Consider the following 22697-nt stretch of genomic DNA (forward strand, 5'->3'; position numbering starts at 1 on the left):
TTCCTCTCACTTGTAAGTAGAGTCGCTCGAGACAGACTTTCCCCCCGCCCACTGAGTCCTCCAGAAGCCGCGTTCTGATTGGGCCGCTCCCCTCCGCGTCCCCGCCTTCCGCCCCTGTGCCCCGCTGTGGGATTGGCGGGCTGCCTCTCACCCCGCCCTCCTCCCCGCGCCTCCTCTCCGCCCCGCCCCGCCGGCGCCTCCGCGCTGCCATTGGCTCCCCCGCCGCGCGGTCCCGCCCGCTCCCTGAGGTGATCTCGGCGCCGATTGGCGGGCGCGGGCGGTGAGTGACGGCGGCGGCGCGGTGGGTCCGTGCCTCGGAGCGGGCTGGCGGCGGCGGCGATGATGGAGTCGGTGCGAGCGCAGCGGCTGCAGCCCGGCGTGGGGACGCTGCGCTCGCTGCGCCCGGGCGTCACGGGCGGCCCCGCCGCCGCCGCCGCGGCCTCGGCGCCGCCGCCGCCCGCCCCTCCCCCGCCGCTGCTGCTGCCGCCCGTCGCCGCGGCGGCGGCGGCGCCTCTGCCCGCCGCGCCGCCCCCCGCCGGGCTGGGCCTGGGGCTGCCGCCGCCGCCGCCGCCGCTGGGGCTGCAGGGCCCCGGCGCGCCGCCGCCGCCGGGCGCCGGGCCGCCCGCCGTGCTGCGGGAGGCTGTGGAGGCGGTGGTGAGGAGCTTCGCCAAGCACACGCAGGGCTACGGCCGCGGTGAGCGGGGGCCGCGGCCCGGGGGGGCGGGGGGCATCCGGGCAGCGACGCCGCAGGGGGGCCGGGAGACCCTTCCGTCGAGCCGGCTCCCCCTTTCCCCCGTGTCCTCCCCCCTCCCGCCTCCCCCGGCCCTGAGCTGTCCTCTCCCGTGACTTCGTGCCCTTGTCAGCCCAGGGAATGGGGTCCTGGGCGCTGGGGCCCCCTTTTCCCCTCCTTCTCCACCTGCTCTGGAGCCTGGACACCCCCTCTCCCGCTCCGGTGGGACCCGGGCTCTCCCGGTGATGTTCCCCTGTGGCTCCCCCTCTGACCCGCAGCCTCCTGTCTGGGATTCTCCTGCCCAAGCTCCTCTGCCTCCTTTTCTTCCCCCACCTCATCCCTCTCTGGGATTCCCCCGTCATAACCCCTTTTCCCTGGTCCATGCGAGTTTTTTCCCCTCTTATCTTCCCCACCGCAAAACAGCCTTAGGTGTGGACCTGTTCGAGCCCCTCTTCCCTCCCTGGTTAAGCACCCAGGGATTGCATTGCGTCGCACTGAATTCTTATTGCAGACCCACCGAGCGAGGGCCCTGCTTTCTCTTGCCTGCACCCGCCGAGCTCTGAGCACCCGTTTGCGTGCAGGGCTGTGAATTAGAGAAAAGCAGAGGGTCGGGAGTCTCTCCATAGCTGCGCGCTGACGTTCCCTGTCCCGGGGTGTTCAGTTTGTCCGTGGGCTGCGGGGGGGGGGAGTCTATGAGGGCAGCCAAGACATCTGGGGTTGTTGTCATGGGGTTGAACATGGGCACAGAGCGTCTTTGTGCCACTTGAGAGATCTTGCAGGTGTCTGCTGCTGTCTTGGTGCCTGCTGAGGCAGCGCAGTACCTGGGAGGCTTCTTCCCGCACCCCCAGAAAGGGTGTGGGCAGCTCTGGTGTCCCATCTCGGCCCTCACGCTTAGGACCTCCCAGCCCCGGAGATTGAGCTCGTCTGTTTTGGGCTGTGTTAAAGATGAGCATGGAGAGGCAAGGAGAAGCCCTGTCCCGGTCTGCTCTATCTGGGGCTGCTTGTGCCAGAAATGAAGACGTGAGTAAAGTGACCCTCAAAGTAAAACGCCTGAGGCTGTGGTTTCTCTGGATCTGCTTTTTCCCCAAGGAGTCTAGTGGTTTTAGGGGTCAAGCCTGAGAAACATTAATGGGTCAGCTTTTCTTCGAAAGCTGCGTGTCCTCTTAAATGCAAACGTCTGTTTTCAAAATATCAGTGGTTTCCAGATAACTATTTGGTCATGAATTTTTTTTTTTTGCTTTTGTAAACGTAGGCATTAAGGAGAGAAGAAAAGGTGGGGGTGTGCAAGTATACCTGGCCACAGACAGGCGCAGGAGTGGGCAGACAAATTCTTAACTCGTGGTTAAAGCTGAGTAGGTTTTGTGCTTATGCAGTATCTGTAGCAGGTAAACATATGATAATGGTTAACTAAGAAAAAGTGGAGGGTTTTTTATTGATGATTCTATCCGTGTGGTAGTGATTTAGTCCTCTGTATATAATTCCATTATGCGCTGTGTAATGCCAGGACAAAAAAGGGTCATTTTTCAGTGAAGACAGCGGCTAATAGGGCTCTGCTGGGCAATCATTGGCATTCCTAGCGGCAGTGATGTCCGTAAGAAACCCCTCCACTCCGTGATCTGCATGGCTGCATCTTGTCTCTTAAAACCACAGTGGCTGGGAAAAGTCATCGGCTTTGCAGACGGTGCGTGCTGGGAGATGCTCTCGTGGGGGTGTGAAGTAAAGCCCCACGCTCCGTCTCGGTGGGGCTCCAAGCGTCGCGTCGGGGCGCCCGTTCACGTGGGAGCCCCCCGGAGCAGTCTCAGATCTGGGTTTCTTGTAGGCTGCATCTGGTCCTCTTGGAAGAAAAAAAAAAGCACAGAAGCAAGAGAAAAGGTTAAAGCACATATTTTACTGGCACCGTGATGGAAAGAATCTTCCACCCCACCCGAAAGGAGACACTTTGCAACTATTTTGAGTTCCCGACTTCCGGTTATGGCAACAGGTCCAATAGACGCAGTTGTGCGCTTTCAAATGGTAAATGCTTGGCAGTCAGCGTGGCGCAAATGCAGCGGAGCCGCCGCTCCTCTGGCTCGGGAGTAACTCAACACCATGTGGAATCACTTACTCTTCCGTATTTAATATGCAAGTCAGATGTGCTATCGTATACACGACGCGGGATACGGGGTTACGCTCCAAAGCAATAAACAGATATGACTGATCGTCAAAGCAGGCTCTGCTTTGTGTCTCTGGCTCCAAACTGCTCTTCATCCCCGCTCTTTGAGTGGCAAAGTTGAGGAGGAGCTGGGTAAGCTCCTGGAAGGAGCAGCCCCGTGCGGATTGTGCCGTGCTTTGTAAATCGGGGGTCTCTCCCACACAGAGCGGCTGCAAACTTGCTTCCAGATCAGCGTTTCCAGTTGCTGCCACTGGTGGCCCTCATAAATGCAAACAAACAAAAAGGATATTGACTGATGCTGACAGTAAGAATTCCAGTGTTTTGAGCTGGTTCAAAGACTTGCTCTACTTACAGGCATTAAAATACCTTTCTTTAAATGCTGGATTTCCTGTTAAACAAGGCCTTGTGAAAGATGCAAAGATACACCACTTGTCCAGTGCCTCTTGCTGTCAAACCCTCTATCCATCCTTCTCTCGGCCCCCTGCCCAGCCCGAGCACAGCGTTGCATTTCATGTTCCTTATCAGATGAGAAGCTCTGCAGGGTGCAGAAGGTGTCCCTGCTCTCTAGAAACCCTTACACTCGCCAGCGTGAGATGTAACGGGATTTAGGATGCTTTCTGAAAAGGGAAAACAAACTTCACATCTGCCTCTTTCCTCAGTACTGCTATTTTGTGATGGTGATACAAAAGGCACTAAGGTAATGGGAAGATGGGGGGTGAATAAGCAGGGTTTTTAGCCAGACTCCCTAAAACTTGCAAATCACTGATCTAGAACAAATTAAAAGTAAGACTTTGCTTTTCACAAAGCTGCGGACAATGGTACCGTGTGATTTAGCACGCTGCAAGAATTGCTCGGCCAGCGTTTGCCTGCTCAATATGGATGTGACATGCGTAGCGTTGGAGATGGAGCTGCGCTGAGGAGGACGGGGCAGATGGGCAGGTCTCTATTCAGAGCACCGCGGTTTGCTCTTCAGCCCTATAAAAGCATATTGTTCTCAAGTGTTTTGTAGAGTTTCAATTAGGTATTTTACTCTCTTGTCTCCTTAAACTGTTTTTTCCTGTGGCAGCTGGCAGCAATGATTCCAGTCTGTGGAAAAAACCTCTTTTGGATACTTCTCAGCTGCCTGACCTATTGCACCAGTCGCTCACAAAGTACCCGTGTTACAAACAGCCAGTGTCTGACATAGAAGGACCCTTGTCTTGGACTGAAAACACAACTTCTGTGCGTGTGTGCTCCTTGCATAGCGTTTCCTTGTTAACCTCCTCTTAACACCGGCTTCTCAGACTTAACTAAATTAAGCTAAGCTATAACTTCTCTGAATTTTCAGAGTAATTGAGTTTGTCATGAGAATTTGCATTGCCTGACGTAGCTCAGCTTTCGCTGCAGTTACTGGTGTGTGGTCGTTGCTGCAGTCTCGGTTGCCCTGTGCCAAATGGTCTCTGAAGCCGTTATTGAATCAAGCATTGTCTCCAAATCCCCTGTTGGGGATTGTGTGCATGACTTATACTGTCAATAGAGAAATTTGCTGGCCTGTGTGTGAAGTCTCTGCGTGTACTGGTGCACTGTAGACCTGGCAAGGAACCGTGTATCGGTTGTATGGCTTTTTATCAGCTTTCGGTGGAAAACTGCCCCTGTGTTGCATGTTTAATAAAAGAAACTAGACTTGAAAATAATTCAAAGTGACTGCTTTATTAACAAATGCCTTGAAAAGACTGCATTTGAAACAGGAGTGAAAAGCTGAGTGAGGGACTACTGTGCTAGTGACTTGAAGCCTTGCTTCGTTTTACAGGGAGCAGTTGAAACAAATAACTAGCTTGAACTTACTGCCTCTTATCTCCCTGAAAACTGCCTGGCTGAAGACCTAAAGCATTACAGCACTGTGTGGGCAACCAAGAAGCTAAGCAGGGCGGCTTATGATGGATTTAGCATCTTATATTTGTGTGTGTCCTCAAAATGACCTCCCTGTTTATCTTATCCTGGGAGACTTGGAAAACAGGAGCCGCATCTTGTTACATGAATTCTCTTGCAGCTCCTTGCAGGAGAACTTGCATGGTGTTTTTTAGGCTCGCTTTTTGTTTTGTTGAAAATGAGCGAGTAAATGCTGGGGTGGAGGCATTTTAACAGATGTTCCTGCATTAGCAAGGAGTTGCCCTAATCTATTTTGCAGGCTGCCTTGCTTCAAACTGATTGCTGAGATGGGAAGGGGTTGGAGAAGGAGTGCTGAAGAAGAGTCAAGGGCAGGCTTTTCCTACAGCTACATGTCCAACTATTCAGCATAGAAAGCAGCTTAGGACAAATTTGACGGGACTCGGAGCACTAGAAGCTGTGAGGTTCATTGCTCTTGCCCAAACCTTGACAAAGTAAAGAGCAGGTAAACGTAGAACAACTCAAAGGGAATCCTTCTCAAAATATTTAGTGTTTAAAGCTGAGAGAATTACAGGACAGCTGGCTTAGTGTTACAACTAACGTTTCTAGTTCTTCCGTGCTTATTCGAATAAGAACAACGTAATCTCATGGATTTGGGCTGCAAACTGAGTGTCGTGAGGGCTGTCTGCATTGATTGCCTGCGTATGGTGTGGAATAGCTGTCCTCTCAGGGGTGCTGGGTTGTTAGAGCTGGATGTGTGCTTGCACTGAATACGGCAAGTTCAGTGCTCTGGAACAGCCAGATGCCTGCATAAAAATGACTCCTCTTGAAAGGACTGTAATTACCAGAGTCAAGGTTAATGTTTTAGGCTTTGGTTTCCTAATAGGGGTGAAAAAAACAGCCTAAAAATAATAATCTTGATTTTTAGCCTGTGATTCACCGTTTGGTTACACGTCTTCCCATTTTGAATGACACAGACATGATTCTCCAGTTATTTCCATTCTCCTCTGTGCTATTCTGCAGTCACTATGTGGCAGTTCAATACTCCCACCCAAATTACAGTGGAGTTGTGCCTAAAGGCCTCAGCTGGCCAGCCTTACCCCTTAGGTCACTCTTTTCATCTCCATCCTACTGTTTCCAGCTAGGTATTCGATGTTTGGTGTAAGGGCAGGTGGTTTCTGCAGGCATCACAGCACCCAGGCAGGTCAGCTGGTTTATTTTAGTCATTGGCCTTTATGCTTTTTCTTTACTTTTTCTTCACGGTATTTTTCTAATCTTGAATGTAAGAAGAATGTCAATATTGAGGATCGCATGAGACAGGTGAGCAAACCTGTTGAGCCTGTTGACAGCCCTCTTGGAAAAGAAAAATGCCTTGCTCCCCTGCTAACTTGCACCTTTTTTTTTTTTTTTTTTTTTTTTTCAAGCACTCATCTAAATGCTTTTCCCTGAGTTTGTTGGAATGAAAAGAGCTTTTGTGTGTGAAGCCATGCTGTATAACTCACTGGTTCTCTTTACATTCTTTTTGCTGCGAGAAATGTGTTTGGGTTGACACCGTGCACCTAGAGCTTCCCTTGAAGCTGACGGTTCCTAACACCGGACATAGCTGAGCTCCCTGGGCAGGGCCCTGCTTGTGTAGGCTGGAGTGCGCTAACACTCGTGCTGTTCTCTTTCTGGATGTGGCTGCTCCTTGTGGGTGATACGCAGGGAAACCAGCCTCCCAGGCGCTATTTTTTTTTCTTTTTTCACCTCTGAACTCTGTTCTATTTCTGTCTTCCCAGTGAACGTCGTGGAAGCCCTTCAGGAGTTCTGGCAGATGAAGCAGTCGCGTGGAGCTGATCTGAAGAATGGAGCCCTCGTGGTGTATGAGATGGTCCCATCCAACAGTCCCCCTTACGTCTGCTATGTCACCTTACCAGGAGGGAGCTGCTTTGGCAGTTTCCAGGTAGGATCGCTTGGTTAGAGGCTGTCCCCGCTATGTAACGTGCTCTCTGAAGCAGCCTAACCTGGGTGCCCTTACTGTTCCTTTTCCCATCAGAATGAGCGCTCAAATGTCTTCCTGTAGTGGGCAGAGTGTAAACATTTTCTGCTAAACTGAGGCATGAGAAGGACGTGGCTCTGACTGTAATTTCAAGCAGGCTAATAAATGTTCATAATTGCCCCTATAAAATTCCACCCTACTCCAATCCTGGAAAGTTTGGCTGTAAATGCTGCCTGGCTATATGTGCTGTGTTCCCTACAAGAGATTAATTTGGACCCTAGCAGTGCTGAGGTAAGATCCATGGTAGGAGGGAAGACTAAGTGTTAGACTGACTGTTTTTAATACTTAGCTGTCCTTCATGGGATTGAGCAGTGTGGTATATTTACAGGATGAAGCTTGGACAACTTGGTAGAATAACAGTTCCTTGCGAGGGCTCTGGATTTGACCCAGAACGTCTTCTCAAGCTGCCAAAAGAATCTAGAAATCAAATTGTAACATTTGATCAATAGTTTCTGCCCCTTTTCTGTTAAAAGGAAAATGTCCAACCCAAATACCTCACCCGAAAGATTAAGGTCCAAGAATCACAAAGGGTCCTGACTGCGTTTCGGATTCCTTTGCCGTAGTGGCTTTAGGCAGTTGCTCTCTAGTCTTGGTTTGAAGAATGTTTCCAAAAGAAACAGTTCCAGCAGCTAAATGGTCTACCCATCCTGAAGAGCAGTCCCTGTGTTTAGAGTAATTTGGTTACATTTTGGTTTTAAGCAAATTAGTTTTGTTGATGATCTGATTGGTGGCATTTCCCAATCCAGATACTATGTGCTGAGTTCAGCTGCTTGTTTCATTTTTGTGTTTAGCATGGTTGGGATAGCTGTGGTTTAAAACTAGCTCCTAATGATTTCAGGATGTCTGAGAGCACAGCTTTCCACCACTGCACAACACTGCCACCTAATAGCTATCTCGTGTGTCTGGGGGAAGTTTGGTGCGTCGGGCCTAGTTGATCTCCGTCCTCCTGCTGCCTTTCGGTCCTGACGGTGTGTTCTCACCTCCTCAGTTCTGTCCAACCAAAGCTGAAGCGCGAAGGAGTGCTGCGAAGATTGCGCTAATGAACTCTGTCTTTAACGAGCATCCCTCTCGGAGGATCACGGATGAGTTCATTGAGAAGAGTGTTTCAGAGGCCTTGGCATCTTTCAACGTAAGGCTTTTAAATGCCTATATGGCTGCGTTTGGTGGGGACAGATTGACTGAGGAGAAACTCAAAACATGGGAAGAGAAGCTTTCTCTTATATCTGGAAATCCTTATGACAGGTTTTTCAGTGACTTCTGAGTATTAAAACTTCCACTATTGCTCTAATTCTTGTTCTCCTGCCTCCCCTCCTACACAGTCCTAGACACTTCTTTTTTCGAGTGAGTGTGCTGTCTCTCAGCTCAGGCAGGACAGGATAATAAGACTGAGATGTTGAATCATTTGTCTCTTCTGCGACTGGATTGGTTACTTTGGTTAGCTTTGCTTAAATCACATGTTTTCCAGAAACTTTAGTTTCTAGTGAGGGGAGCATTGCATTCTTTTTTTTACTGCTCTAATTATACCATATCCTGGAGGGAGTTCTTGCTGTGCAATCCCATGGCATTTAATGGTACCCAAAGTACTACATGAACTTTGAAATTCCCTTAGTGGGCTGCAGAAGAAATCCAGTTTCAAATGGCGTTTTCAAAAGCAGAGTAGACCCTGTTACTCTGTGAAAGCTGGAGTGAATGGTGCAAGTATTCAAGGCTGAATTGTGTTGTGTTGGCAGACCAGTTTACCAGTCTAGTAGATGCACAAGGTATCCTTCTAAAAACCTGATCTTGAATTAGAGTGGGAAAAAATTCTTTTTTTTTTTTTTTTTGAAATGCTGGGATTCTTTGGAGGCAGAAAACTAAACAATGTAGTCAGAGGGGGAAAAACGTGGAAGCAGTCTGAGTGCGAGCGGCTCTGCCTGCAGCTACAGCAGAGATCTGTGGAGGTGACGCAGCAGAAGTGGCAGGTAACAGGCGGGCTGCGCTCGCTCAGGAATCGCAGCTCTTGTGTGAAATCTCTCGCAGGGTAATCGAGAGGAAGCTGATAATCCCAACACGGGAATTGGTGCATTCCGCTTCATGCTGGAATCCAACAAGGGAAAGTCAATGCTGGAGTTCCAGGTACTGTTTGTAACTTCATTAATTATATGGTTCAAAGGGGGTTTGGTTTGATCTTTCAGCTATATCTACAGTGCTTTATATTCCAAAAAATATACATATACACAGTATTGCCTTCATATTGCACGTGCCCAGTCTGAGATGGGGCTTTCTGCTTAGAATACAGCTGAGGATTTGTGACATTTTCAAGTGCTGGTATACGTGGCCCAATATTTCGCATTGGGCTTCTTGCTGTAAATGCTTTTTAATAACTGCATGGCTCAGTATTGTGAAAGAGTTGTGCTTTCTCATGATCCAGTATTTTCAGTGTCATACATTGCTCCAAATTATCTAAATAGTATTGGTGTTGGCAGCCCAGGACTTGGGACCTCAAGTGAGCCATTGCATTTGTGTTTTTTACCCTGACCTGATAGAATGGGGAAGATTTTGCTTTCCTTAGGGAAGCTGGTGAAGATCTTTCATCCAAAGACGTTTTGATTGCAGAATGAGGAGTCTTGATTACTGTCGTTACATGCCCTCAAACCACAGCAGTATCTGAGCAGTCTTCTATCTTATTGAAATATGCTCGGTCTGTCTCTCGTTATGACAAAACATCTGTGAGATGAAAAGTACAAACTGCTGAGGGAAACTGTTATAACACTTATCAGTTTTGGTTAATGGAGCAGAAGGAGTTAGTGCAGAACAGACGACTGAGAACAGAGATTTTTCTGGGCTTTATTCCAGCCCTTGTGAGGAAACCACTCCTATGGGTCACCTCATATTTACCTGGGACCGGGGCACCCAGGTAAATAAGGCTGCTCAGAGCACTCTGAAGTCTACATTTAACTTGATAACCTTTGAGCTCTCCCCTTGTTGTCAAGTGGGATGTCTGTCCCAGCACGTACAGACACGTTGTTATCAAAGTGTTTTGAGATTCATGGATCCTTTTAAATTAAACATAGGCTTCAAAAGCAACTTCAACTGAGTATTTTACAGACTAGTTGACTGTGATTGCACAAACTGATCTATTGAGGAACTGGATTTTTTAAAAGAGGAGGAATAGACCACAACGCTGTGTTCTGGATACTGAAGCAAAGCTTGGCTGCTTCTCAAAGTAGGCGTCTTAAGTCTGTCGCGTTGCTGTATTTGGGGTTCTTTGCTGTAGGCAAACTGTTCCTGAAGCTGACTTCTTGCCTGGCTTGTTTCCCTTGAATGGAAATACTTGGGAGGCGGAAGACAGAAGTGTTTATATTAATGGTCCTGTTTACACAGGGTGACTCTGTTATGTATATTCCTTAGGCGGTGTTTGTATTTGGGAAAGCCTAACTAGTTGCTGTGAGCTTATGAAGAAGAACTTGTGTGGCCTTGAGAGAGAAATGTTTACTTGCAAAACATTGGATTGTCACCCGTTCTGACTGCTGGTTTAGCTTTGAGGCTGCAAACGACAGAGGGAGTCTCGCATGCAGAATACTGAAGTCCTTGGGGCAAAATGAAGCATCAGCATCTTTGTCTCCTCTGTAATCCTTTCATGTGGTAGGAGGATTTTGTCCCGTGGTGTGAGCCAGGCTTTGCCCTTGCTTCCTGGCTCCCAGGATGCTGATGATGCCTTCAGTCTCCCTTCTGTGGCTTCTCCTCTTTTTAATGTAAATTTTGGCTGGCTAATGCTGGAAGTGTTTTGTTTATGGACTCCTGAAGTTATAAAAAATCAATACTATTTTGTGTTCCTTGGAATTGCCGAGGACTGGGTGTGGTGGTGCAAAGTCCTTCTCAGCCCTTGTTCCAGTAGCTAGAAACTAACTCGCCCTTTTGTTCCTCGTAATGCCGTAGCCTCTTGCGAAATGTCCTCTTGTGTGTGCTCGTGCATGTGCGCACCTCTGGCACTGTTTTCTGGATTCCTGAGAAGCTGTTATTGTTCAGAATCCGCGTCACCGCTGAGCCTGACCACCTCTTGCCCTTGCAGGAGCTGATGACAGTCTTCCAGCTGTTGCATTGGAACGGCAGCCTCAAAGCCATGCGCGAGAGGCAGTGCTCACGGCAGGTGAGTTTGGGCTGCGGGTGTCTCTCTCGAGCTGTGTTTTTGCGGTTGTACTAGGCGCGCCAGGATGCGCAGCCCCGTCCTTAAGCCCCCTTAGCTCCTTAGCTGGCAAGGCGGCCAGCTGCTACTAATGATGCGTGTCCCATTTAGCGACTTGTCTTTCCTAAGCTCCCCTGCATATGTCCATTACCACCAGGAAGTACTGGCTCACTACTCCCACCGCGCTCTGGACGATGACATAAGGAACCAGATGGCCATGGACTGGGTGAACAGGGAGCAGAATAGCCCAGGGGCCCTTTCCAGAGAGCTGGCTTCAACGGAGAGGGAGCTGGATGAAGCCCGCCTGGCTGGGAAGGAGCTGCGTTTCCATAAGGAGAAGAAAGACATCCTGATGCTGGCAGCTGGCCAGCTGGGGAGCATGCACTCCTCCAACTGCTAGACTTTGTATGCAAGTCGTTCTACTCCCCCAGGCCTACTAACACCTCCACACTGACGGGCTCCGTCCCATGTCACTTAACGCATGTAATGCCTCTTCCAGAATTGTGGCCCATTTGCACATTTTAAAGAAATTTTTTTTTAAAAAATGCCTGTACAGATTTTTATACCTTCTTTTTTTAAAATTTGCTTCTAAATCTACTCCTCTGCTTCCTATCTGCTAGAGAGTTCCTTCTGTCACTTTAAAGAATGCATTTAAAAAATGCAGCCTTTCAGTATTAACACTAAAGACCTCCCTGTACGTGGGTACTATGTAATTGGCAGTATTACGTGGAAATGTAGCACTTCTTCAAGAAGCTTCTGTTCTTCGGAGCTGATGCATGTTGTGCAGACCTGCTTTTTTTATTCTGCTTCTGTAGTAGAGGGAGTTCTGTCAAAACTCCTTCTTGATAAGCACAGTAGTTAAAAAAAAAAAAAAAAATGCATTCTTTTTAACTTTACAGTGAGAGCTGCATTGGGGAGTACTCCAAAGCACATAAGAGGTTTAAAACTGGGATTTTGGTTTGGTCAGGCTTAAGTCTGGGGATCGCTCTACAGAATTCCAGTTCCAAGCTGAGGCAGGATTCACAGTTAACCCTGCAACTGTCAGGTGTCTGGATCTGTTCCTGCTCTGGTCTTTCACTCGCAGGGTAGGACATAGTTCATTTCCAAAGTAAATAATGCACCTAATAGCAAACTATAAAACTCTGTGGTACTTAAGGGATTGGATTTAGCAGTTAATCAGTCTGCACCAGACAGAGCCTCCTGCCATGCTCTTTTTCGATCCTCTTTGGGTTCTTACGGTGTTTCGCCCAGTCTGGGAGGATGGAGATGCTAAAGGGCTGTCCCAAGCGCCAGCAGTTGGCGGTGGTATGAAGTGGCCAGTTTACTTGACTAGAAATCAAGCCTTGGAGTTGTTTGGCTTCCCCACTAACCTGGGGAGATGAGGATTTTTGAAAATCGTGCAGGAAATAAGAGATGGACACGCTGTTCTCTCCAGGGTAGCTTCCAAACTGAATGTCAGACTTGGCCTTTTGAAGGAAGATTTAAAAAGCCTTGCCAGAGATTCAGACTTAGCTAGCAATAATAGGGGGGAGCTGTGCAGCCTCTCTGCCTGAAGAGCCTTGTATATACAAGTCTTTGTTAACCAGAACTGTGTTTAATCCTCTGAACCAGAACACAGGATCTACCCAGCCTCAGCAGCAAAAGCTCAGATAGGGCTTGGCCTCAACTGTGCTTTGCTTCTACCAGCCAGAGTAACGGGGTCCAAGCCTTGTGCCAAGAGGGGCTGTGCCTCATTTACAGCACGCAGCGCTCTCCGCAGCCTAGCTCCCGAGAAATAGTTGGCAGGGACAATCTTTAGGATTACTGGTGGATCGGAGAGCTGCTGCTTAGCAGAGGGCTGAGTAGCTCTGTGGGTATCTTCAGCAGATCACACAGCACACCTTAATGTTACCTGGTGAGAACTTGGTGTGGGAGGGAGGGAAGCACTAGGCTGTACAAAATGAAGGTGTGGGCTATAGGTTTGGCGCCTCTGGCCGGCAGTGTTTATATAGTATAGCCTCAAACTGCAGAGTGGGAGAGAAAGTGCGTGCAAGAGCTGTGCTTCTCTTGGAGCCAGAGGCTCCCTGCTTTGGAGCTTGCTCCATTTTCAATAATGGTGTTGGAACAAAACACTGCTGAGTTGAGAATCTCTATATGCACTATTTTTTTTAAATGAATAGTTCCCTGCTCTTTGTATACGTATCAGTACTAAATCTGTATGATGTTTAGATTAAAAATACCCTTCCTGACACTTGTGTTCCTGTAGCTCAAATTCACAGTCCAAGAAAGTAGTGATTTGTTCAAGGTAATTCTTGTATCACTTCCTACTTTTCTAAAATATAGCCCAGAAGAGCCAGCGATGTCTCGGTGGGACTATAAATTAAAGACAGACTTCTTTCTTCAACACAGTATTCAGCTTTGAGTGTTCTCTGGTCTTTTTCTTTTCTTTTTTTTTTCTTTTTTCCTCCCATGACTATACTCTGGGTAGAGGTACAAAGCCCGTGGGAATCTGACGGGTAGCTTTTGCTATTTCCATAGATGACCACCCCTCAGCCCTCTCCTTTCTCTGAAGCAGCCTCTTACAGAGTATGTGTGAACTTAGAGGCCCGTGGATATTCAAGCAATAGTCTTGTTTTGAAATGAAGATCAAGAAAACCGCATTATCTGTAGGTATTCTAGTTTTGTATTCTTGTCCTAACAAGCCTATTTTGTTTTTATATATTTTTTTATATGCAGCCTTTTACACAACAGTATTAATGTTTAATGCGTTTATAAATGTGATTGTAAATGGTGTGGAGTTTTGTTTTTTTTTTTTTTACAGGTTGGTAATATCTAGACCTTGTATTTGGATTTAATCACCTGCTCTAGAAGTAGTGTGGAGTCTAACGTTTTTCTATTAGCACTTCCACACCTGCGTATAGTGTTACAGTACGTCATGTGAAGCGGTGATTTATCTGATGGCCTGATCTTGCAAATGTGGAAACTCTTGAGAAACTTCACTTTTGGGGCAGATGGTGTAAGCAGGATTGGCACCCAACCATGTATCTCCAGGTTTTCGAGTTGCTTTGACTTGCACCAGTATTTTCCCCTGCATTACAGACCAGGGTTTGTCATCTTATCCTAGCTACTTCTCGTCCCTCCAGCAACGTGAGATGGAAAACGTGACCCAACAAAGTTCTGAGACGTCCCGTTCTTGGCTCACGTGGAATTGTCAGGGTCCACTTGGACTTTGCAAGTTGAAAACGGTCATTTAGAGCTGTAGAGATCAATGGGCTGGAGCGGGTGAGGTCTTGCCTTAAGAATCCTGGTGCTCGTTCAGGAAACATCGTGCACCCCCTTCTGCCTGCCTGCAGCTGGGTGCAGCAGGGATTTGGATCTAGAATTGCTTTCAGACACCCTGTCTGAATTAATAGTGGCTTTTTGCTTGTGGTACAAGGCCCTGTCAGTTAGAAACTTCTTTACTTAAATGTCTGTAGCAGCACTTAACAAACAAACTCTCCCCCTGGAGACTTTCTTGGGGAGGAGGAATTCTTGCTGAGCAGAGTTTGTGCCCTACGTGTTGGGACTCTTAGCATAGCTGCGGTCGCGCATGCTGCTCTTTGCAGTGCTCGCTGGTGTTTTGCATGCAGGGATCTTAATGGTTTTAGCAAAGCCTGTCTCCGTAACGCTCCTCTGTCCTGCAGCGCTGAACCGTACGCAAGCTGTTTCAGATGCCTCGCTACTGCCAGCAGCCGCTCTGAAATGAATCTGGGAGGATTATGTTGTTTCCATTGTCAAAGCCCAAGTCTGTAAAATGGGATGTCCTGGCAGCAGGGAAGGTACAGTGAAAACCTGATACGCTGTTACTCGTGTTTTGGCAGCACTGACACTGTTTTTTTGTCTCCTGATCTACTTGGAAGGTGATAACACCCCTGCCCTAGGGACAAGGAAAGCTTTGTGGGCTTGCTTTCTTTGGGAAAGGTGGGACAAGTAGCTGCTGGAGCCGTCGAGCTTGTTTTAAGATGTGGCTGCAGAGTCTGCCTCATGATGAACGACCCCAGCTAAGCCTCTGTCACCTGAACGTACCCGTACACAAAGCGTGTGTAGTTGGGGGTGTCACCGCTTTCCCCTTCTCTGGGGGGTTAGAACAACACTAAGCCTAGGCAGGCCCTGGGCAGTTTTATATTAAATAGCAGCAAGTGTATAAAACTTTTCTTTATTCCAATTACTTTGTATTCTGGGAACGTTGTTTCCCCAAATCCCGAGGGAGCGGGCAGGGGGGACCGGCCTTCAGTCTGTCTCGTGGCAGCAGCGTCACTAATATCCTGCCTTTCTCAAGGTTCAAGCTCTTGTCATCCTTGTTCGTGCGTATAGTTAAATCCAAAGCTAAAATGATAAATCACCTTTCACGTGCCGTCCCTGCCTTTTTCCATGTATGTCATAACATTCAGTACGTCGTTGCATTTTGTATGTATAATTTTATACAATAAAGCAATAGATTTTGGGGTAGCTGTGGTGGCTTCTCTTTTATTTTCTTTGCAGAGATGGCAAATCCTGCCCTTGACCTGTCATTTGAGTCTTTCCTAGGCAGTAGTTTGGACACCGGGACAAACAAGCATTTGCAGTTTCCACCCCAGAAGTGTATGGGCAACGTGCTGTTTCTCGCTAAACCAGTGTTTGTCCTCCTTTAATTCCAGCTTTTCTTCTGCTTGTGAAAGTGCTTTATGGCCTGTTACTCTGGGGCTGGAGCCAGGCAGGCCTGGCCTTAGCAGCTGGCAGCAGCAGCAGCCTCCACGGCCGGGCTTTGCTGCGAGCTGATTTTCCTCTGCACAAGAGGTGCTTCCCCAGCCAAGGGGAGCGACGGGGCACGGCCGGCCTTGCCTGAGCTCTTCCCTTCACTTTCCCCGCTGGAGGGAGATGGCGGCTTGGGACAGCTTAAGGCCCTTAAGGCCTTTTTTTAACTGCATCCTTCCCACCCATCGGGTCCCCTTTGTGTCCCACTGGCTCTGCCCTTCTGCTGCCTTTTCAGGGTTGTGGGAGCACAGCAAACAGCGTCGGCATGTTCCCCCCCAGAACAGAAGCTCCTTTTTCTTTCTTTTTTTTCCTTTTTCCTGCAGTTTGTGCGTTGATCCCCTGAGGGCTGAGCTCGCACTGCAGTCCTTCCCTGCGGAAATAGCGTCTTGGCCCCGTGAAGCTTCTCCGAAGCCGTCCTGGGGTCTTGGAGGCGGCGGATGGGAAGAGGGCCAGAGGTGCAGAAGTGCGTGCAGATGTGTGTGCAGCGTGCTGGTGGAAGCCCCGTTTCCCTGGGAAACCAGGCTAAAAATAACTTTGCTTTACATTATGTTGAGCAGCGAGGCGGTTCCCCGGTCCCTGAAACTTTATCTGAACACGCCTCCTCCCTTCCCAACATGGCGTCCGGGGCCGGACGGGAAGTGCCGACCTCACCAGGATGGCGCCGCGGACGCTTCCGCCGCGCGCCCTCACCAAGATGGCGGCGCCCTGCAGGCCCCCGGCGCGGCATCAGGTAGTGCTTCCGGGCCGCTTCCCGGCGTGCAGCGCGGCGGCGGCGGCGGCAGGGAGGGCGGCAAGATGGCGGACGTGCTGGATCTGCATGAGGCGGGCGGCGAGGACTTCGCCATGGATGAGGATGGCGACGGTGAGGGCGGGGGGGTGGCAGGATCCTGCCCGCTCCCGCCGCCGGCCCGGTCCCGGGCTGCTGCTCCTCCCCTCGGGCCTGCTCCGGGGTCCCGGTTCGGGCCGCCCCCTCCCCGTGGGGCCCTGTCACAGCGGGGCTGGTGCCCAGCCCGGACGTGGGGACCAGCCTGGCCTCGGGCCCCGTTCGGGTCCTTTCCCCCCTCTCGGTGTCTAGCCGGGACCTGGGGACCGGCCTGGCCCCGAGTCCCCCCTCCCCGCCCCGATACCGGTCTGTTCGCGGGTGCCTTTCCTCACCGACGCCCCTCTCGCCCACAGAAAGCATCCACAAGCTGAAGGAGAAGGCCAAGAAGAGGAAGGGCCGAGGCTTTGGCTCAGGTGAGCGGGGCGGCACGGCTCTGCCCGCAGGACCCCGGCACTGGCCACTGCTTTGCCGCGTTCTCGGGCCCTTCCCCTCCCAGGCCTCGGGTTCCTGGTTTCAGCTAAACGCTCACCCTGCAACCGCTCAGTCGAGGTCCCGGAGGAGCTGGTCCCTTCTGCTGGGTGCGGTGGATCAGTCGTTTGCGTGCTGTGACGTCTCAGAGCCCCTTTAGGGCGGTTCGGAGAGTGGGATCAGGGCAGGAGCTCCACATGGGAACGTAGCGTCTCCTGGGAGCGGGATCACTTTGTCAAGCCACAACCCAAATCCTCCCGGCCTTGCTATTGCCTCCTGCAGAAGAGAGGGGACTTGTCAGGGCTGTGTGTGCAGGCTGGTGGCCTCGTCCTGCCCGTGCAGAGGACTCGGTGTTAAACCTGGCTGTTCCTGTGCTTTTGGGGAGTCCTGAAAGGTTGTCTGTGCCCTGCTGCGCTCCCGAGAGAGAGCAGCGGTCGCCCAGCTCTCTTTTTCCTCTTCTCCTGTTGCGTGTCCAGAGGAGGGCTCGAGGGCCAGGGTGCGCGAGGATTACGACAGCGTGGAACAGGACGGGGATGAGCCGGGCCCGCAGCGATGTGAGTACCCGCGGGAAGCACCCGATTCCGGGCGTGTTCAAGGGGGGAGGTGACACATTGGTTCGGGGAGACAGTGGGGAAACTTGGGGCCGTTATTTGGCTCCGTGTGAGGATTCGGACCTTGCTAGGGCCGAGCCTTTCCCTTCCCCTCCGGCCTCTGTCTCGGGCTAAGCCACGAAGTCGGTCTCTGGGCCTCCAGCTCCCTTTGCCACCCGCGTATGGCTCGTTCTGTGCGTAGCTGTGACTTGCCCAGGGATTTCCAGCTGCTCCAGCAGCTGCCTCTCGCGGGGGGAGGGCCCTTCTTGAGACGTCCCGCGTTGCCACCGCAGAGGTGGCAGCGCGTCCTGCCTTCGGTGTCACGACTGCCGCTTTTCCCGGTGCGCTGCAGCGGTCGAGGGCTGGATTCTCTTTGTCACGGGGGTTCACGAGGAGGCCACCGAGGAGGACATTCACGACAAGTTTGCGGAGTACGGCGAGATAAAGAACATCCACCTGAACCTCGACAGACGGACGGGCTACCTGAAGGTAGGAGGGGACGCGCAGGGTGGGCTGGCCTTGGGCCTTGAGCCGTCTCGGCTGCTTCGGTGGCTGCACATGGGGACACAAACACGCAATTTCCTTTTCCTCAGCACTACCACAACTGCCCGAACAGCGAGACGAGCTCGGGGAAGGGTTTCTCATGCGTCCAGCCTCTCGCTGGGCTCCCTGCTGCCCCTCTGCCCGTGCTCTGCCTTACGCTTGCTCCCTCTCGCCCGTAGGGATATACTCTGGTCGAGTACGAGACGTACAAAGAGGCTCAGGCAGCCATGGAGGGGCTCAACGGCCAGGAGCTGATGGGGCAGCCCATCAGCGTGGACTGGTGTTTCGTGAGAGGGCCCCCGAAAGGAAAGAGGAGGTAGGAGGATCTGGGCGTTTTGGCCGTGTTAAGCCAAAACGAGGGGTTTCTCCGGAGGGCCGCGTGGGAGGAGGGGTTCAGCCACAGCTCCTCTGTCCTGCTGAGGGAGGCGGGGATGAAGCTGAGCTGCTGCTGGAAATGTCGCAGCATTTGTGAGCCCCGGCCGGGGTTGGAGACCTGCGGATTGAGAGGAGGTGGGAGGCAAATGCCCCAGAGCATTTGGGAGCGCAAACCTTGGCCCTGGTGAAGCTGGCTGACTTTCCTATGGAAAACGCTGCAAGTTTGAGCTGAGCCACGGTTGCAGCGTGACCCTGGCGTGCTGGGGACCAGCTTGTCTGTGCAGTAGAGAGGAGCTGTGAAACGGGCACTGATCTTGGGCCGAAACCTTCGCGTGGTCTCTAAATATCTATAAACCGCCCCCCATCCACGCTCCGCTCTGCCTGTCTTGCAGGGGCGGGCGCCGACGGAGCAGAAGTCCGGACAGAAGGCGTCGATGATCGACCCTTACTTCCACCTGTGTGTTACGAGCCCAAACTTTGGGGGGGCCTGGGGAAAAAGGGGAGGGTTTGTATGTTGGGGACGGGGCACCTGAGGAACAGCTGTAGAGGTAAAACAGTTAATCAGTTCAGCAAATTTAACGCGTGCTTCTTGCAAGGTTTTTTGGTTTTCAAACGAGAAAACTCGAGTGAAGAAGCCGCGTGTGATGTTCCTGGGGCTTGATTTCACTTGTATCTGTGGTGAATGAAGCTCCTGAGCTCGGTTAGCTTATCAGACCGCAAAGTTTTTAAACATTTCTTAGTCTTTTCATTTTCTTAAGCCTGAAAGTGACCTAGCATTTTGACTGCTCTTCTTTTGGAGAGAAGTTATTTTATATACCACAGGCAAATGTTCCTTAAAGCTCCTGAGGGGTTTATTCTGTTAACTTTATGTTTGCAAATGAATTCTGTTCATTTACAGCCTTTTAAATAACTCTTATTTTGTGTAAAATTGTCCTCTCGTTATTTGTCCTTCATTAAACATTCTGAGAAATGGTAACTGATCATGCTGCCTTGCTAATTTTAGATTTTTCCTTAAATCAATTGATGTAACCGTCACTGCTTTTGAGCCGGGGGCTGGCAGTAGAACAACTGGTTAGTAGAAAGAGCCATTTTACCTTAAAACAGTCTTTGGAAAAAGATAGTTTTATTTAGCTGTGTGTTATTCTCTTTCAGATTAGCAGGCTTTCCAGCTCTGTTAGTGCTTAGTTCTACCTGTGCCTCTAGCACAGATGAAAGGCGTGTTTTGAAATCGATATGTTTTTCCTCAAGAAAGCCCAGCAGCATCTTTCGGAGGTATTTTTACCCCAACAGTTTTTACTCCGCCTGCTTTTGCCTACCGGAGGCTTCGCTTCTGGCTTATCGCTCCTCGCACACCTGGCCCGTAGGATAACGTGCTGCCAGCACCGTTGCCTTGGAGGCTGCTACAACTTAAATCGCCCTGCGCTGCCGTGAACGGCGTGTGATGGTGGGGCTGAGCACCGGGTGGGAAAATCACTTCTGCGGGGATCGAGTAGCGCGTGCTGGGAATGGCCGAGGTGGGGAGAGCGCCCGGCTCCGTCCGCGCGCGTTGAGGTGGAGCTGACGCCGTGACGCGGGGCTTTTCCAAGCGGCTCCGAGCACGCGTGCGCGAAGGCGTGATGTCTGCTTGCTGCCCTGCGCCGTCCCTCTGCCCAGCGGGGAAAGGCAGTGCCGAGAGGCTGCTCCGGCTCATCGCAAGCCTGCTGGTAGCCGCAGACAGGCTCCCACTGAGAAAATAATCTGAGTTTATTGGTGAGCGGCTGCGTGGAGGCGCGGAGGCCTTGCGTTGTCCCCTGCATTGCTTTTTTTGCGAGCGGGGTCCCCCGTCACATGAAGCTCTCCACCGTCCTGCCCCGGCACAGCTCGCACCTCCGGCCTGGCAGGGCCGCCCCCGCCATCACCTCCAGCTCGTACTTTCCGGATCTCCCCAGGCTGCTGCCGGCTCTCGGGGCCGGCACGGCCGCGGTGGAGACGCGGAAGGAGCCGGAGAGCGCGGACGCGGACGCCGCTTCCCGCTCGTGCCGGCGGCGGCTGCAGCGGCAGGCGCGCCACATCTCCCTGCGGAAGTGCACCGTGAAAAGCCCGTAGACGAGCGGGTCCAGGCACGTGTTGAAGAGGCCGAAGAGGAAGAGGATGTGGCTGAGCGCCGGCGGCACCTTCTCCCGGGTCAGCATCTCCGGCGAGAACCAGTACCAGAGGCCCAGCAGGTAGTAGGGCGTCCAGCACACGATGAAGGTCAGCACGATGACGATGGACATCTTGAGCGTGCGCATCCTGGCGCGGGGGATGTTGTTGTAGGAGCGGCGGAGCTGGACCTCCCGGGAGGAGGCTGCGGGGCAGAGAAGGGCGGGTGCGTTGCCCGGGGGTTAATTAGCAGCGCCGGGTTAACGAGCCGGGCAGAGGGGACCCGTGCGGGGCGCTGGGTCCCGGCCAGGGCGTCGGGGACCATTTGCTGTGCAGCAAGGTGCTGGGTGGGGATGGGGGTCCTGCGAGAGGGGATGGAGAGAAGGAGGGATGGGAGAAAGGATGAGTCTGCGGAAAGAGAGGAAGGCGGAAAGGGAGATGGGAAGATGGAGAAGGACAAAAGCGATGGAGAAAGGGAGGGAGGAGGCGCGCGGACCCCCCCGGCCGCTCACCGCCGGCGTCCTTCAAGCGGCCCGAGATGGCGGCGAGGATGCGGCCGTAGCAGAGCACCATGACGAGCAGGGGCAGCAGGAAGAGGCAGGCGAAGGTGAACATGTTGTAGAGCGTCTCCTGCCAGTGCGCCGCGAAGCTGCCCACCGTGGCACACTGCACGAAGCGGCGGGGCCGCGACCGGCTCACCGTGCGGAAGACGAACGCCTGCAAGGCGGGGGGGGGCCGTCAGCGCCCTTCCTCCCTCCATCCTCCTCCCCCCCGGCGCCCGCTCCCCACCTGTGGCAGCGCCAGCACGGCGCTGAGCGCCCACGCCGCGCACAGCATCGCCTTGCTCTTCCTCTCGGCCCGGCCTACGGCCAGCGGGGTGACGATGGCGGCGTGGCGGTCCAGGGCGATGACGACGGTGACGAAGGCCGAGGCGTACATGGCGGCCAGCTTGAGGAACATGAGGGCGCGGCAGGCGGCGTCGCCGCCGTACCACTGCACCGTGACGTTCCAGGCGGCGTCCAGCGGCATCACCACCACCGTCACCAGCAGGTCGGCCGCCGCCAGGTTGGCCATGAGCAGGCGCACGCGGGGCCGCCGGCCCGGCGCCCGGGCCGCCGTCCAGAGCACGGCACCGTTGCAGCAGGCCGAGGAGAGGAAGAGGAGGCAGGTCAGCGCCACCCGCACCTTGGCGGCGGTGGAGAAGGTGGGCAGCGGCGCGGCCTCCTCGCGGCTCCGGCTCGGCCAGGCGCCCCCGCTGCCGTTCATGCCGCCCGCCGGCCCCGGAGCCCGGCTGCGCTCGGACCCTGCCAGCGCCCGGCCCCCGCCCGCATGGCTGGCGCCTGCCCCGCTTCTCCTGGTGGTGCCGCTATGTCTCGAGTTGTGTCCGGTCTCAGCCCGGCGCCGGGGGGGACCCGGCGCCCATTGCGTGCGGCGGCTGGGGACGGGGACGGCTCAGGGTGCCATCAGCCACTCCGCTGTCCTTCCTCCTCCTCCTCCTCCTCGGCGAGAGCCCCGGCCCTGTGGGGGACACAAAACCGGCGTGGGCTCAGGAGCCCCCCCGTCACCGCGGCTCCGTACGGATGCGCCCCGGCGGGATATTTTTAGCTCGGCTGCCGGGAGGCTCCGGCGCTGCTCGGTGGAGGATGCGGGAGAGCCGGGGGGGGCGTGGGGAGGGACGGAGGTGACGCTGGGGGACACGGCTGTCCCCGCCCCCCCACCCTGCCGGGAGCCCCCCCCTTGGTGCCGGGGGGCTGTTTGCAAAGTCCCCACAGCCCCCCACCTCCAGGGATGGGGCAGGGGGATTTAGCCCCCCCCCCGGGGGGGGGGTTGCCCCTGTCCCAGCCGGCGCTGGTGGCCCTGCTTGTCCCTGGGGGGACATGATGCCCAGGAAGGGAGGTGTCCCCAGAGGTGCCCCCTCTCTGCACCCCCCCCAAAGTCCTGCGCAGGGTCCCCGGCAGCGCCCTCCATCCCGGTGCCCCATAGCCCCAGTGCTGCCCCACAGCAGTGTCCCCCCCCCCCGAAGCCCCCATCAGTGCCCCGTCCCCTGGCAGTGCCCCGTCCCTGGCCGCGTCCC

The 22697-nt window shown here is 53.0% G+C and overlaps 3 protein-coding genes across 6 annotated transcripts; 2 read left to right on the plus strand and 1 right to left on the minus strand.

Annotated features, from left to right (window-relative positions):
* Positions 1-231: 231 nt before the first annotated feature.
* LIX1L (limb and CNS expressed 1 like) lies at positions 232-15418 on the plus strand. 4 transcript variants are annotated; one of them, XM_064499031.1, is made up of 7 exons: positions 232-694; positions 6527-6690; positions 7775-7915; positions 8806-8901; positions 10838-10915; positions 13469-13596; positions 13752-15418. In XM_064499031.1, exons 1-6 carry the CDS (start codon positions 340-342, stop codon positions 13571-13573), a joined length of 939 nt encoding a protein of 312 aa, XP_064355101.1. In that variant the 5' UTR covers positions 232-339; the 3' UTR covers positions 13574-13596; positions 13752-15418. The 4 variants fall into 4 exon arrangements, with proteins under 4 accessions (XP_064355101.1, XP_064355102.1, XP_064355100.1 ...); XM_064499030.1 differs by adding an exon at positions 11109-11356 and having other exon boundaries at positions 234-694; positions 13469-15418; XM_064499032.1 differs by lacking the exons at positions 13469-13596; positions 13752-15418 and adding an exon at positions 11081-11299.
* A 707-nt stretch (positions 15419-16125) lies between these two features.
* Positions 16126-19482, plus strand: RBM8A (RNA binding motif protein 8A). The gene is made up of 7 exons (XM_026118737.2): positions 16126-16166; positions 16261-16565; positions 16880-16939; positions 17471-17548; positions 17937-18073; positions 18307-18443; positions 18895-19482. The coding sequence occupies exons 1-7, from the start codon at positions 16141-16143 to the stop codon at positions 18938-18940; spliced, it is 789 nt and encodes a 262-aa protein (XP_025974522.2). The 5' UTR covers positions 16126-16140; the 3' UTR covers positions 18941-19482.
* Positions 19483-20325: 843 nt separating this feature from the next.
* LOC112994411 (gonadotropin-releasing hormone II receptor-like) lies at positions 20326-21889 on the minus strand. Its single transcript, XM_026118742.2, has 3 exons — positions 21413-21889; positions 21136-21340; positions 20326-20828 (listed from the first exon to the last, which is right to left on the minus strand). The coding sequence occupies exons 1-3, from the start codon at positions 21887-21889 to the stop codon at positions 20326-20328; spliced, it is 1185 nt and encodes a 394-aa protein (XP_025974527.2).
* Between the last annotated feature and the right edge of the window lie 808 nt (positions 21890-22697).

The sequence above is a fragment of the Dromaius novaehollandiae genome, chromosome 29 (genome assembly GCF_036370855.1).
Source record: "Dromaius novaehollandiae isolate bDroNov1 chromosome 29, bDroNov1.hap1, whole genome shotgun sequence".
NCBI lineage: Eukaryota > Metazoa > Chordata > Aves > Casuariiformes > Dromaiidae > Dromaius > Dromaius novaehollandiae.

What these genes read in the sequence shown, in the direction of transcription:
- LIX1L (XM_064499029.1), top strand. Translation starts at nt 340, where the DNA reads ATGATGGAGTCGGTGCGAGCGCAGCGGCTGCAGCCCGGCGTGGGGACG. An exon ending in CACGCAGGGCTACGGCCGCG is followed by an intron (nt 695 to 6,526) that starts GTGAGCGGGGGC and finishes CTGTCTTCCCAG; the next exon opens with TGAACGTCGTGGAAGCCCTT. An exon ending in AGAGGCAGTGCTCACGGCAG is followed by an intron (nt 10,916 to 11,108) that starts GTGAGTTTGGGC and finishes CATTACCACCAG; the next exon opens with GAAGTACTGGCTCACTACTC.
- RBM8A (XM_026118737.2), top strand. Translation starts at nt 16,141, where the DNA reads ATGGGAAGAGGGCCAGAGGTGCAGAA. An exon ending in GGGCCGAGGCTTTGGCTCAG is followed by an intron (nt 16,940 to 17,470) that starts GTGAGCGGGGCG and finishes TTGCGTGTCCAG; the next exon opens with AGGAGGGCTCGAGGGCCAGG. An exon ending in TGAGCCGGGCCCGCAGCGAT is followed by an intron (nt 17,549 to 17,936) that starts GTGAGTACCCGC and finishes GGTGCGCTGCAG; the next exon opens with CGGTCGAGGGCTGGATTCTC.
- LOC112994411 (XM_026118742.2), bottom strand. Translation starts at nt 21,889, where the DNA reads ATGAACGGCAGCGGGGGCGCCTGGCCGAGCCGGAGCCGCGAGGAGGCC. An exon ending in CCGTGCTGGCGCTGCCACAG is followed by an intron (nt 21,341 to 21,412) that starts GTGGGGAGCGGG and finishes CCCGCCTTGCAG; the next exon opens with GCGTTCGTCTTCCGCACGGT. An exon ending in CCGCTTGAAGGACGCCGGCG is followed by an intron (nt 20,829 to 21,135) that starts GTGAGCGGCCGG and finishes TCTGCCCCGCAG; the next exon opens with CCTCCTCCCGGGAGGTCCAG.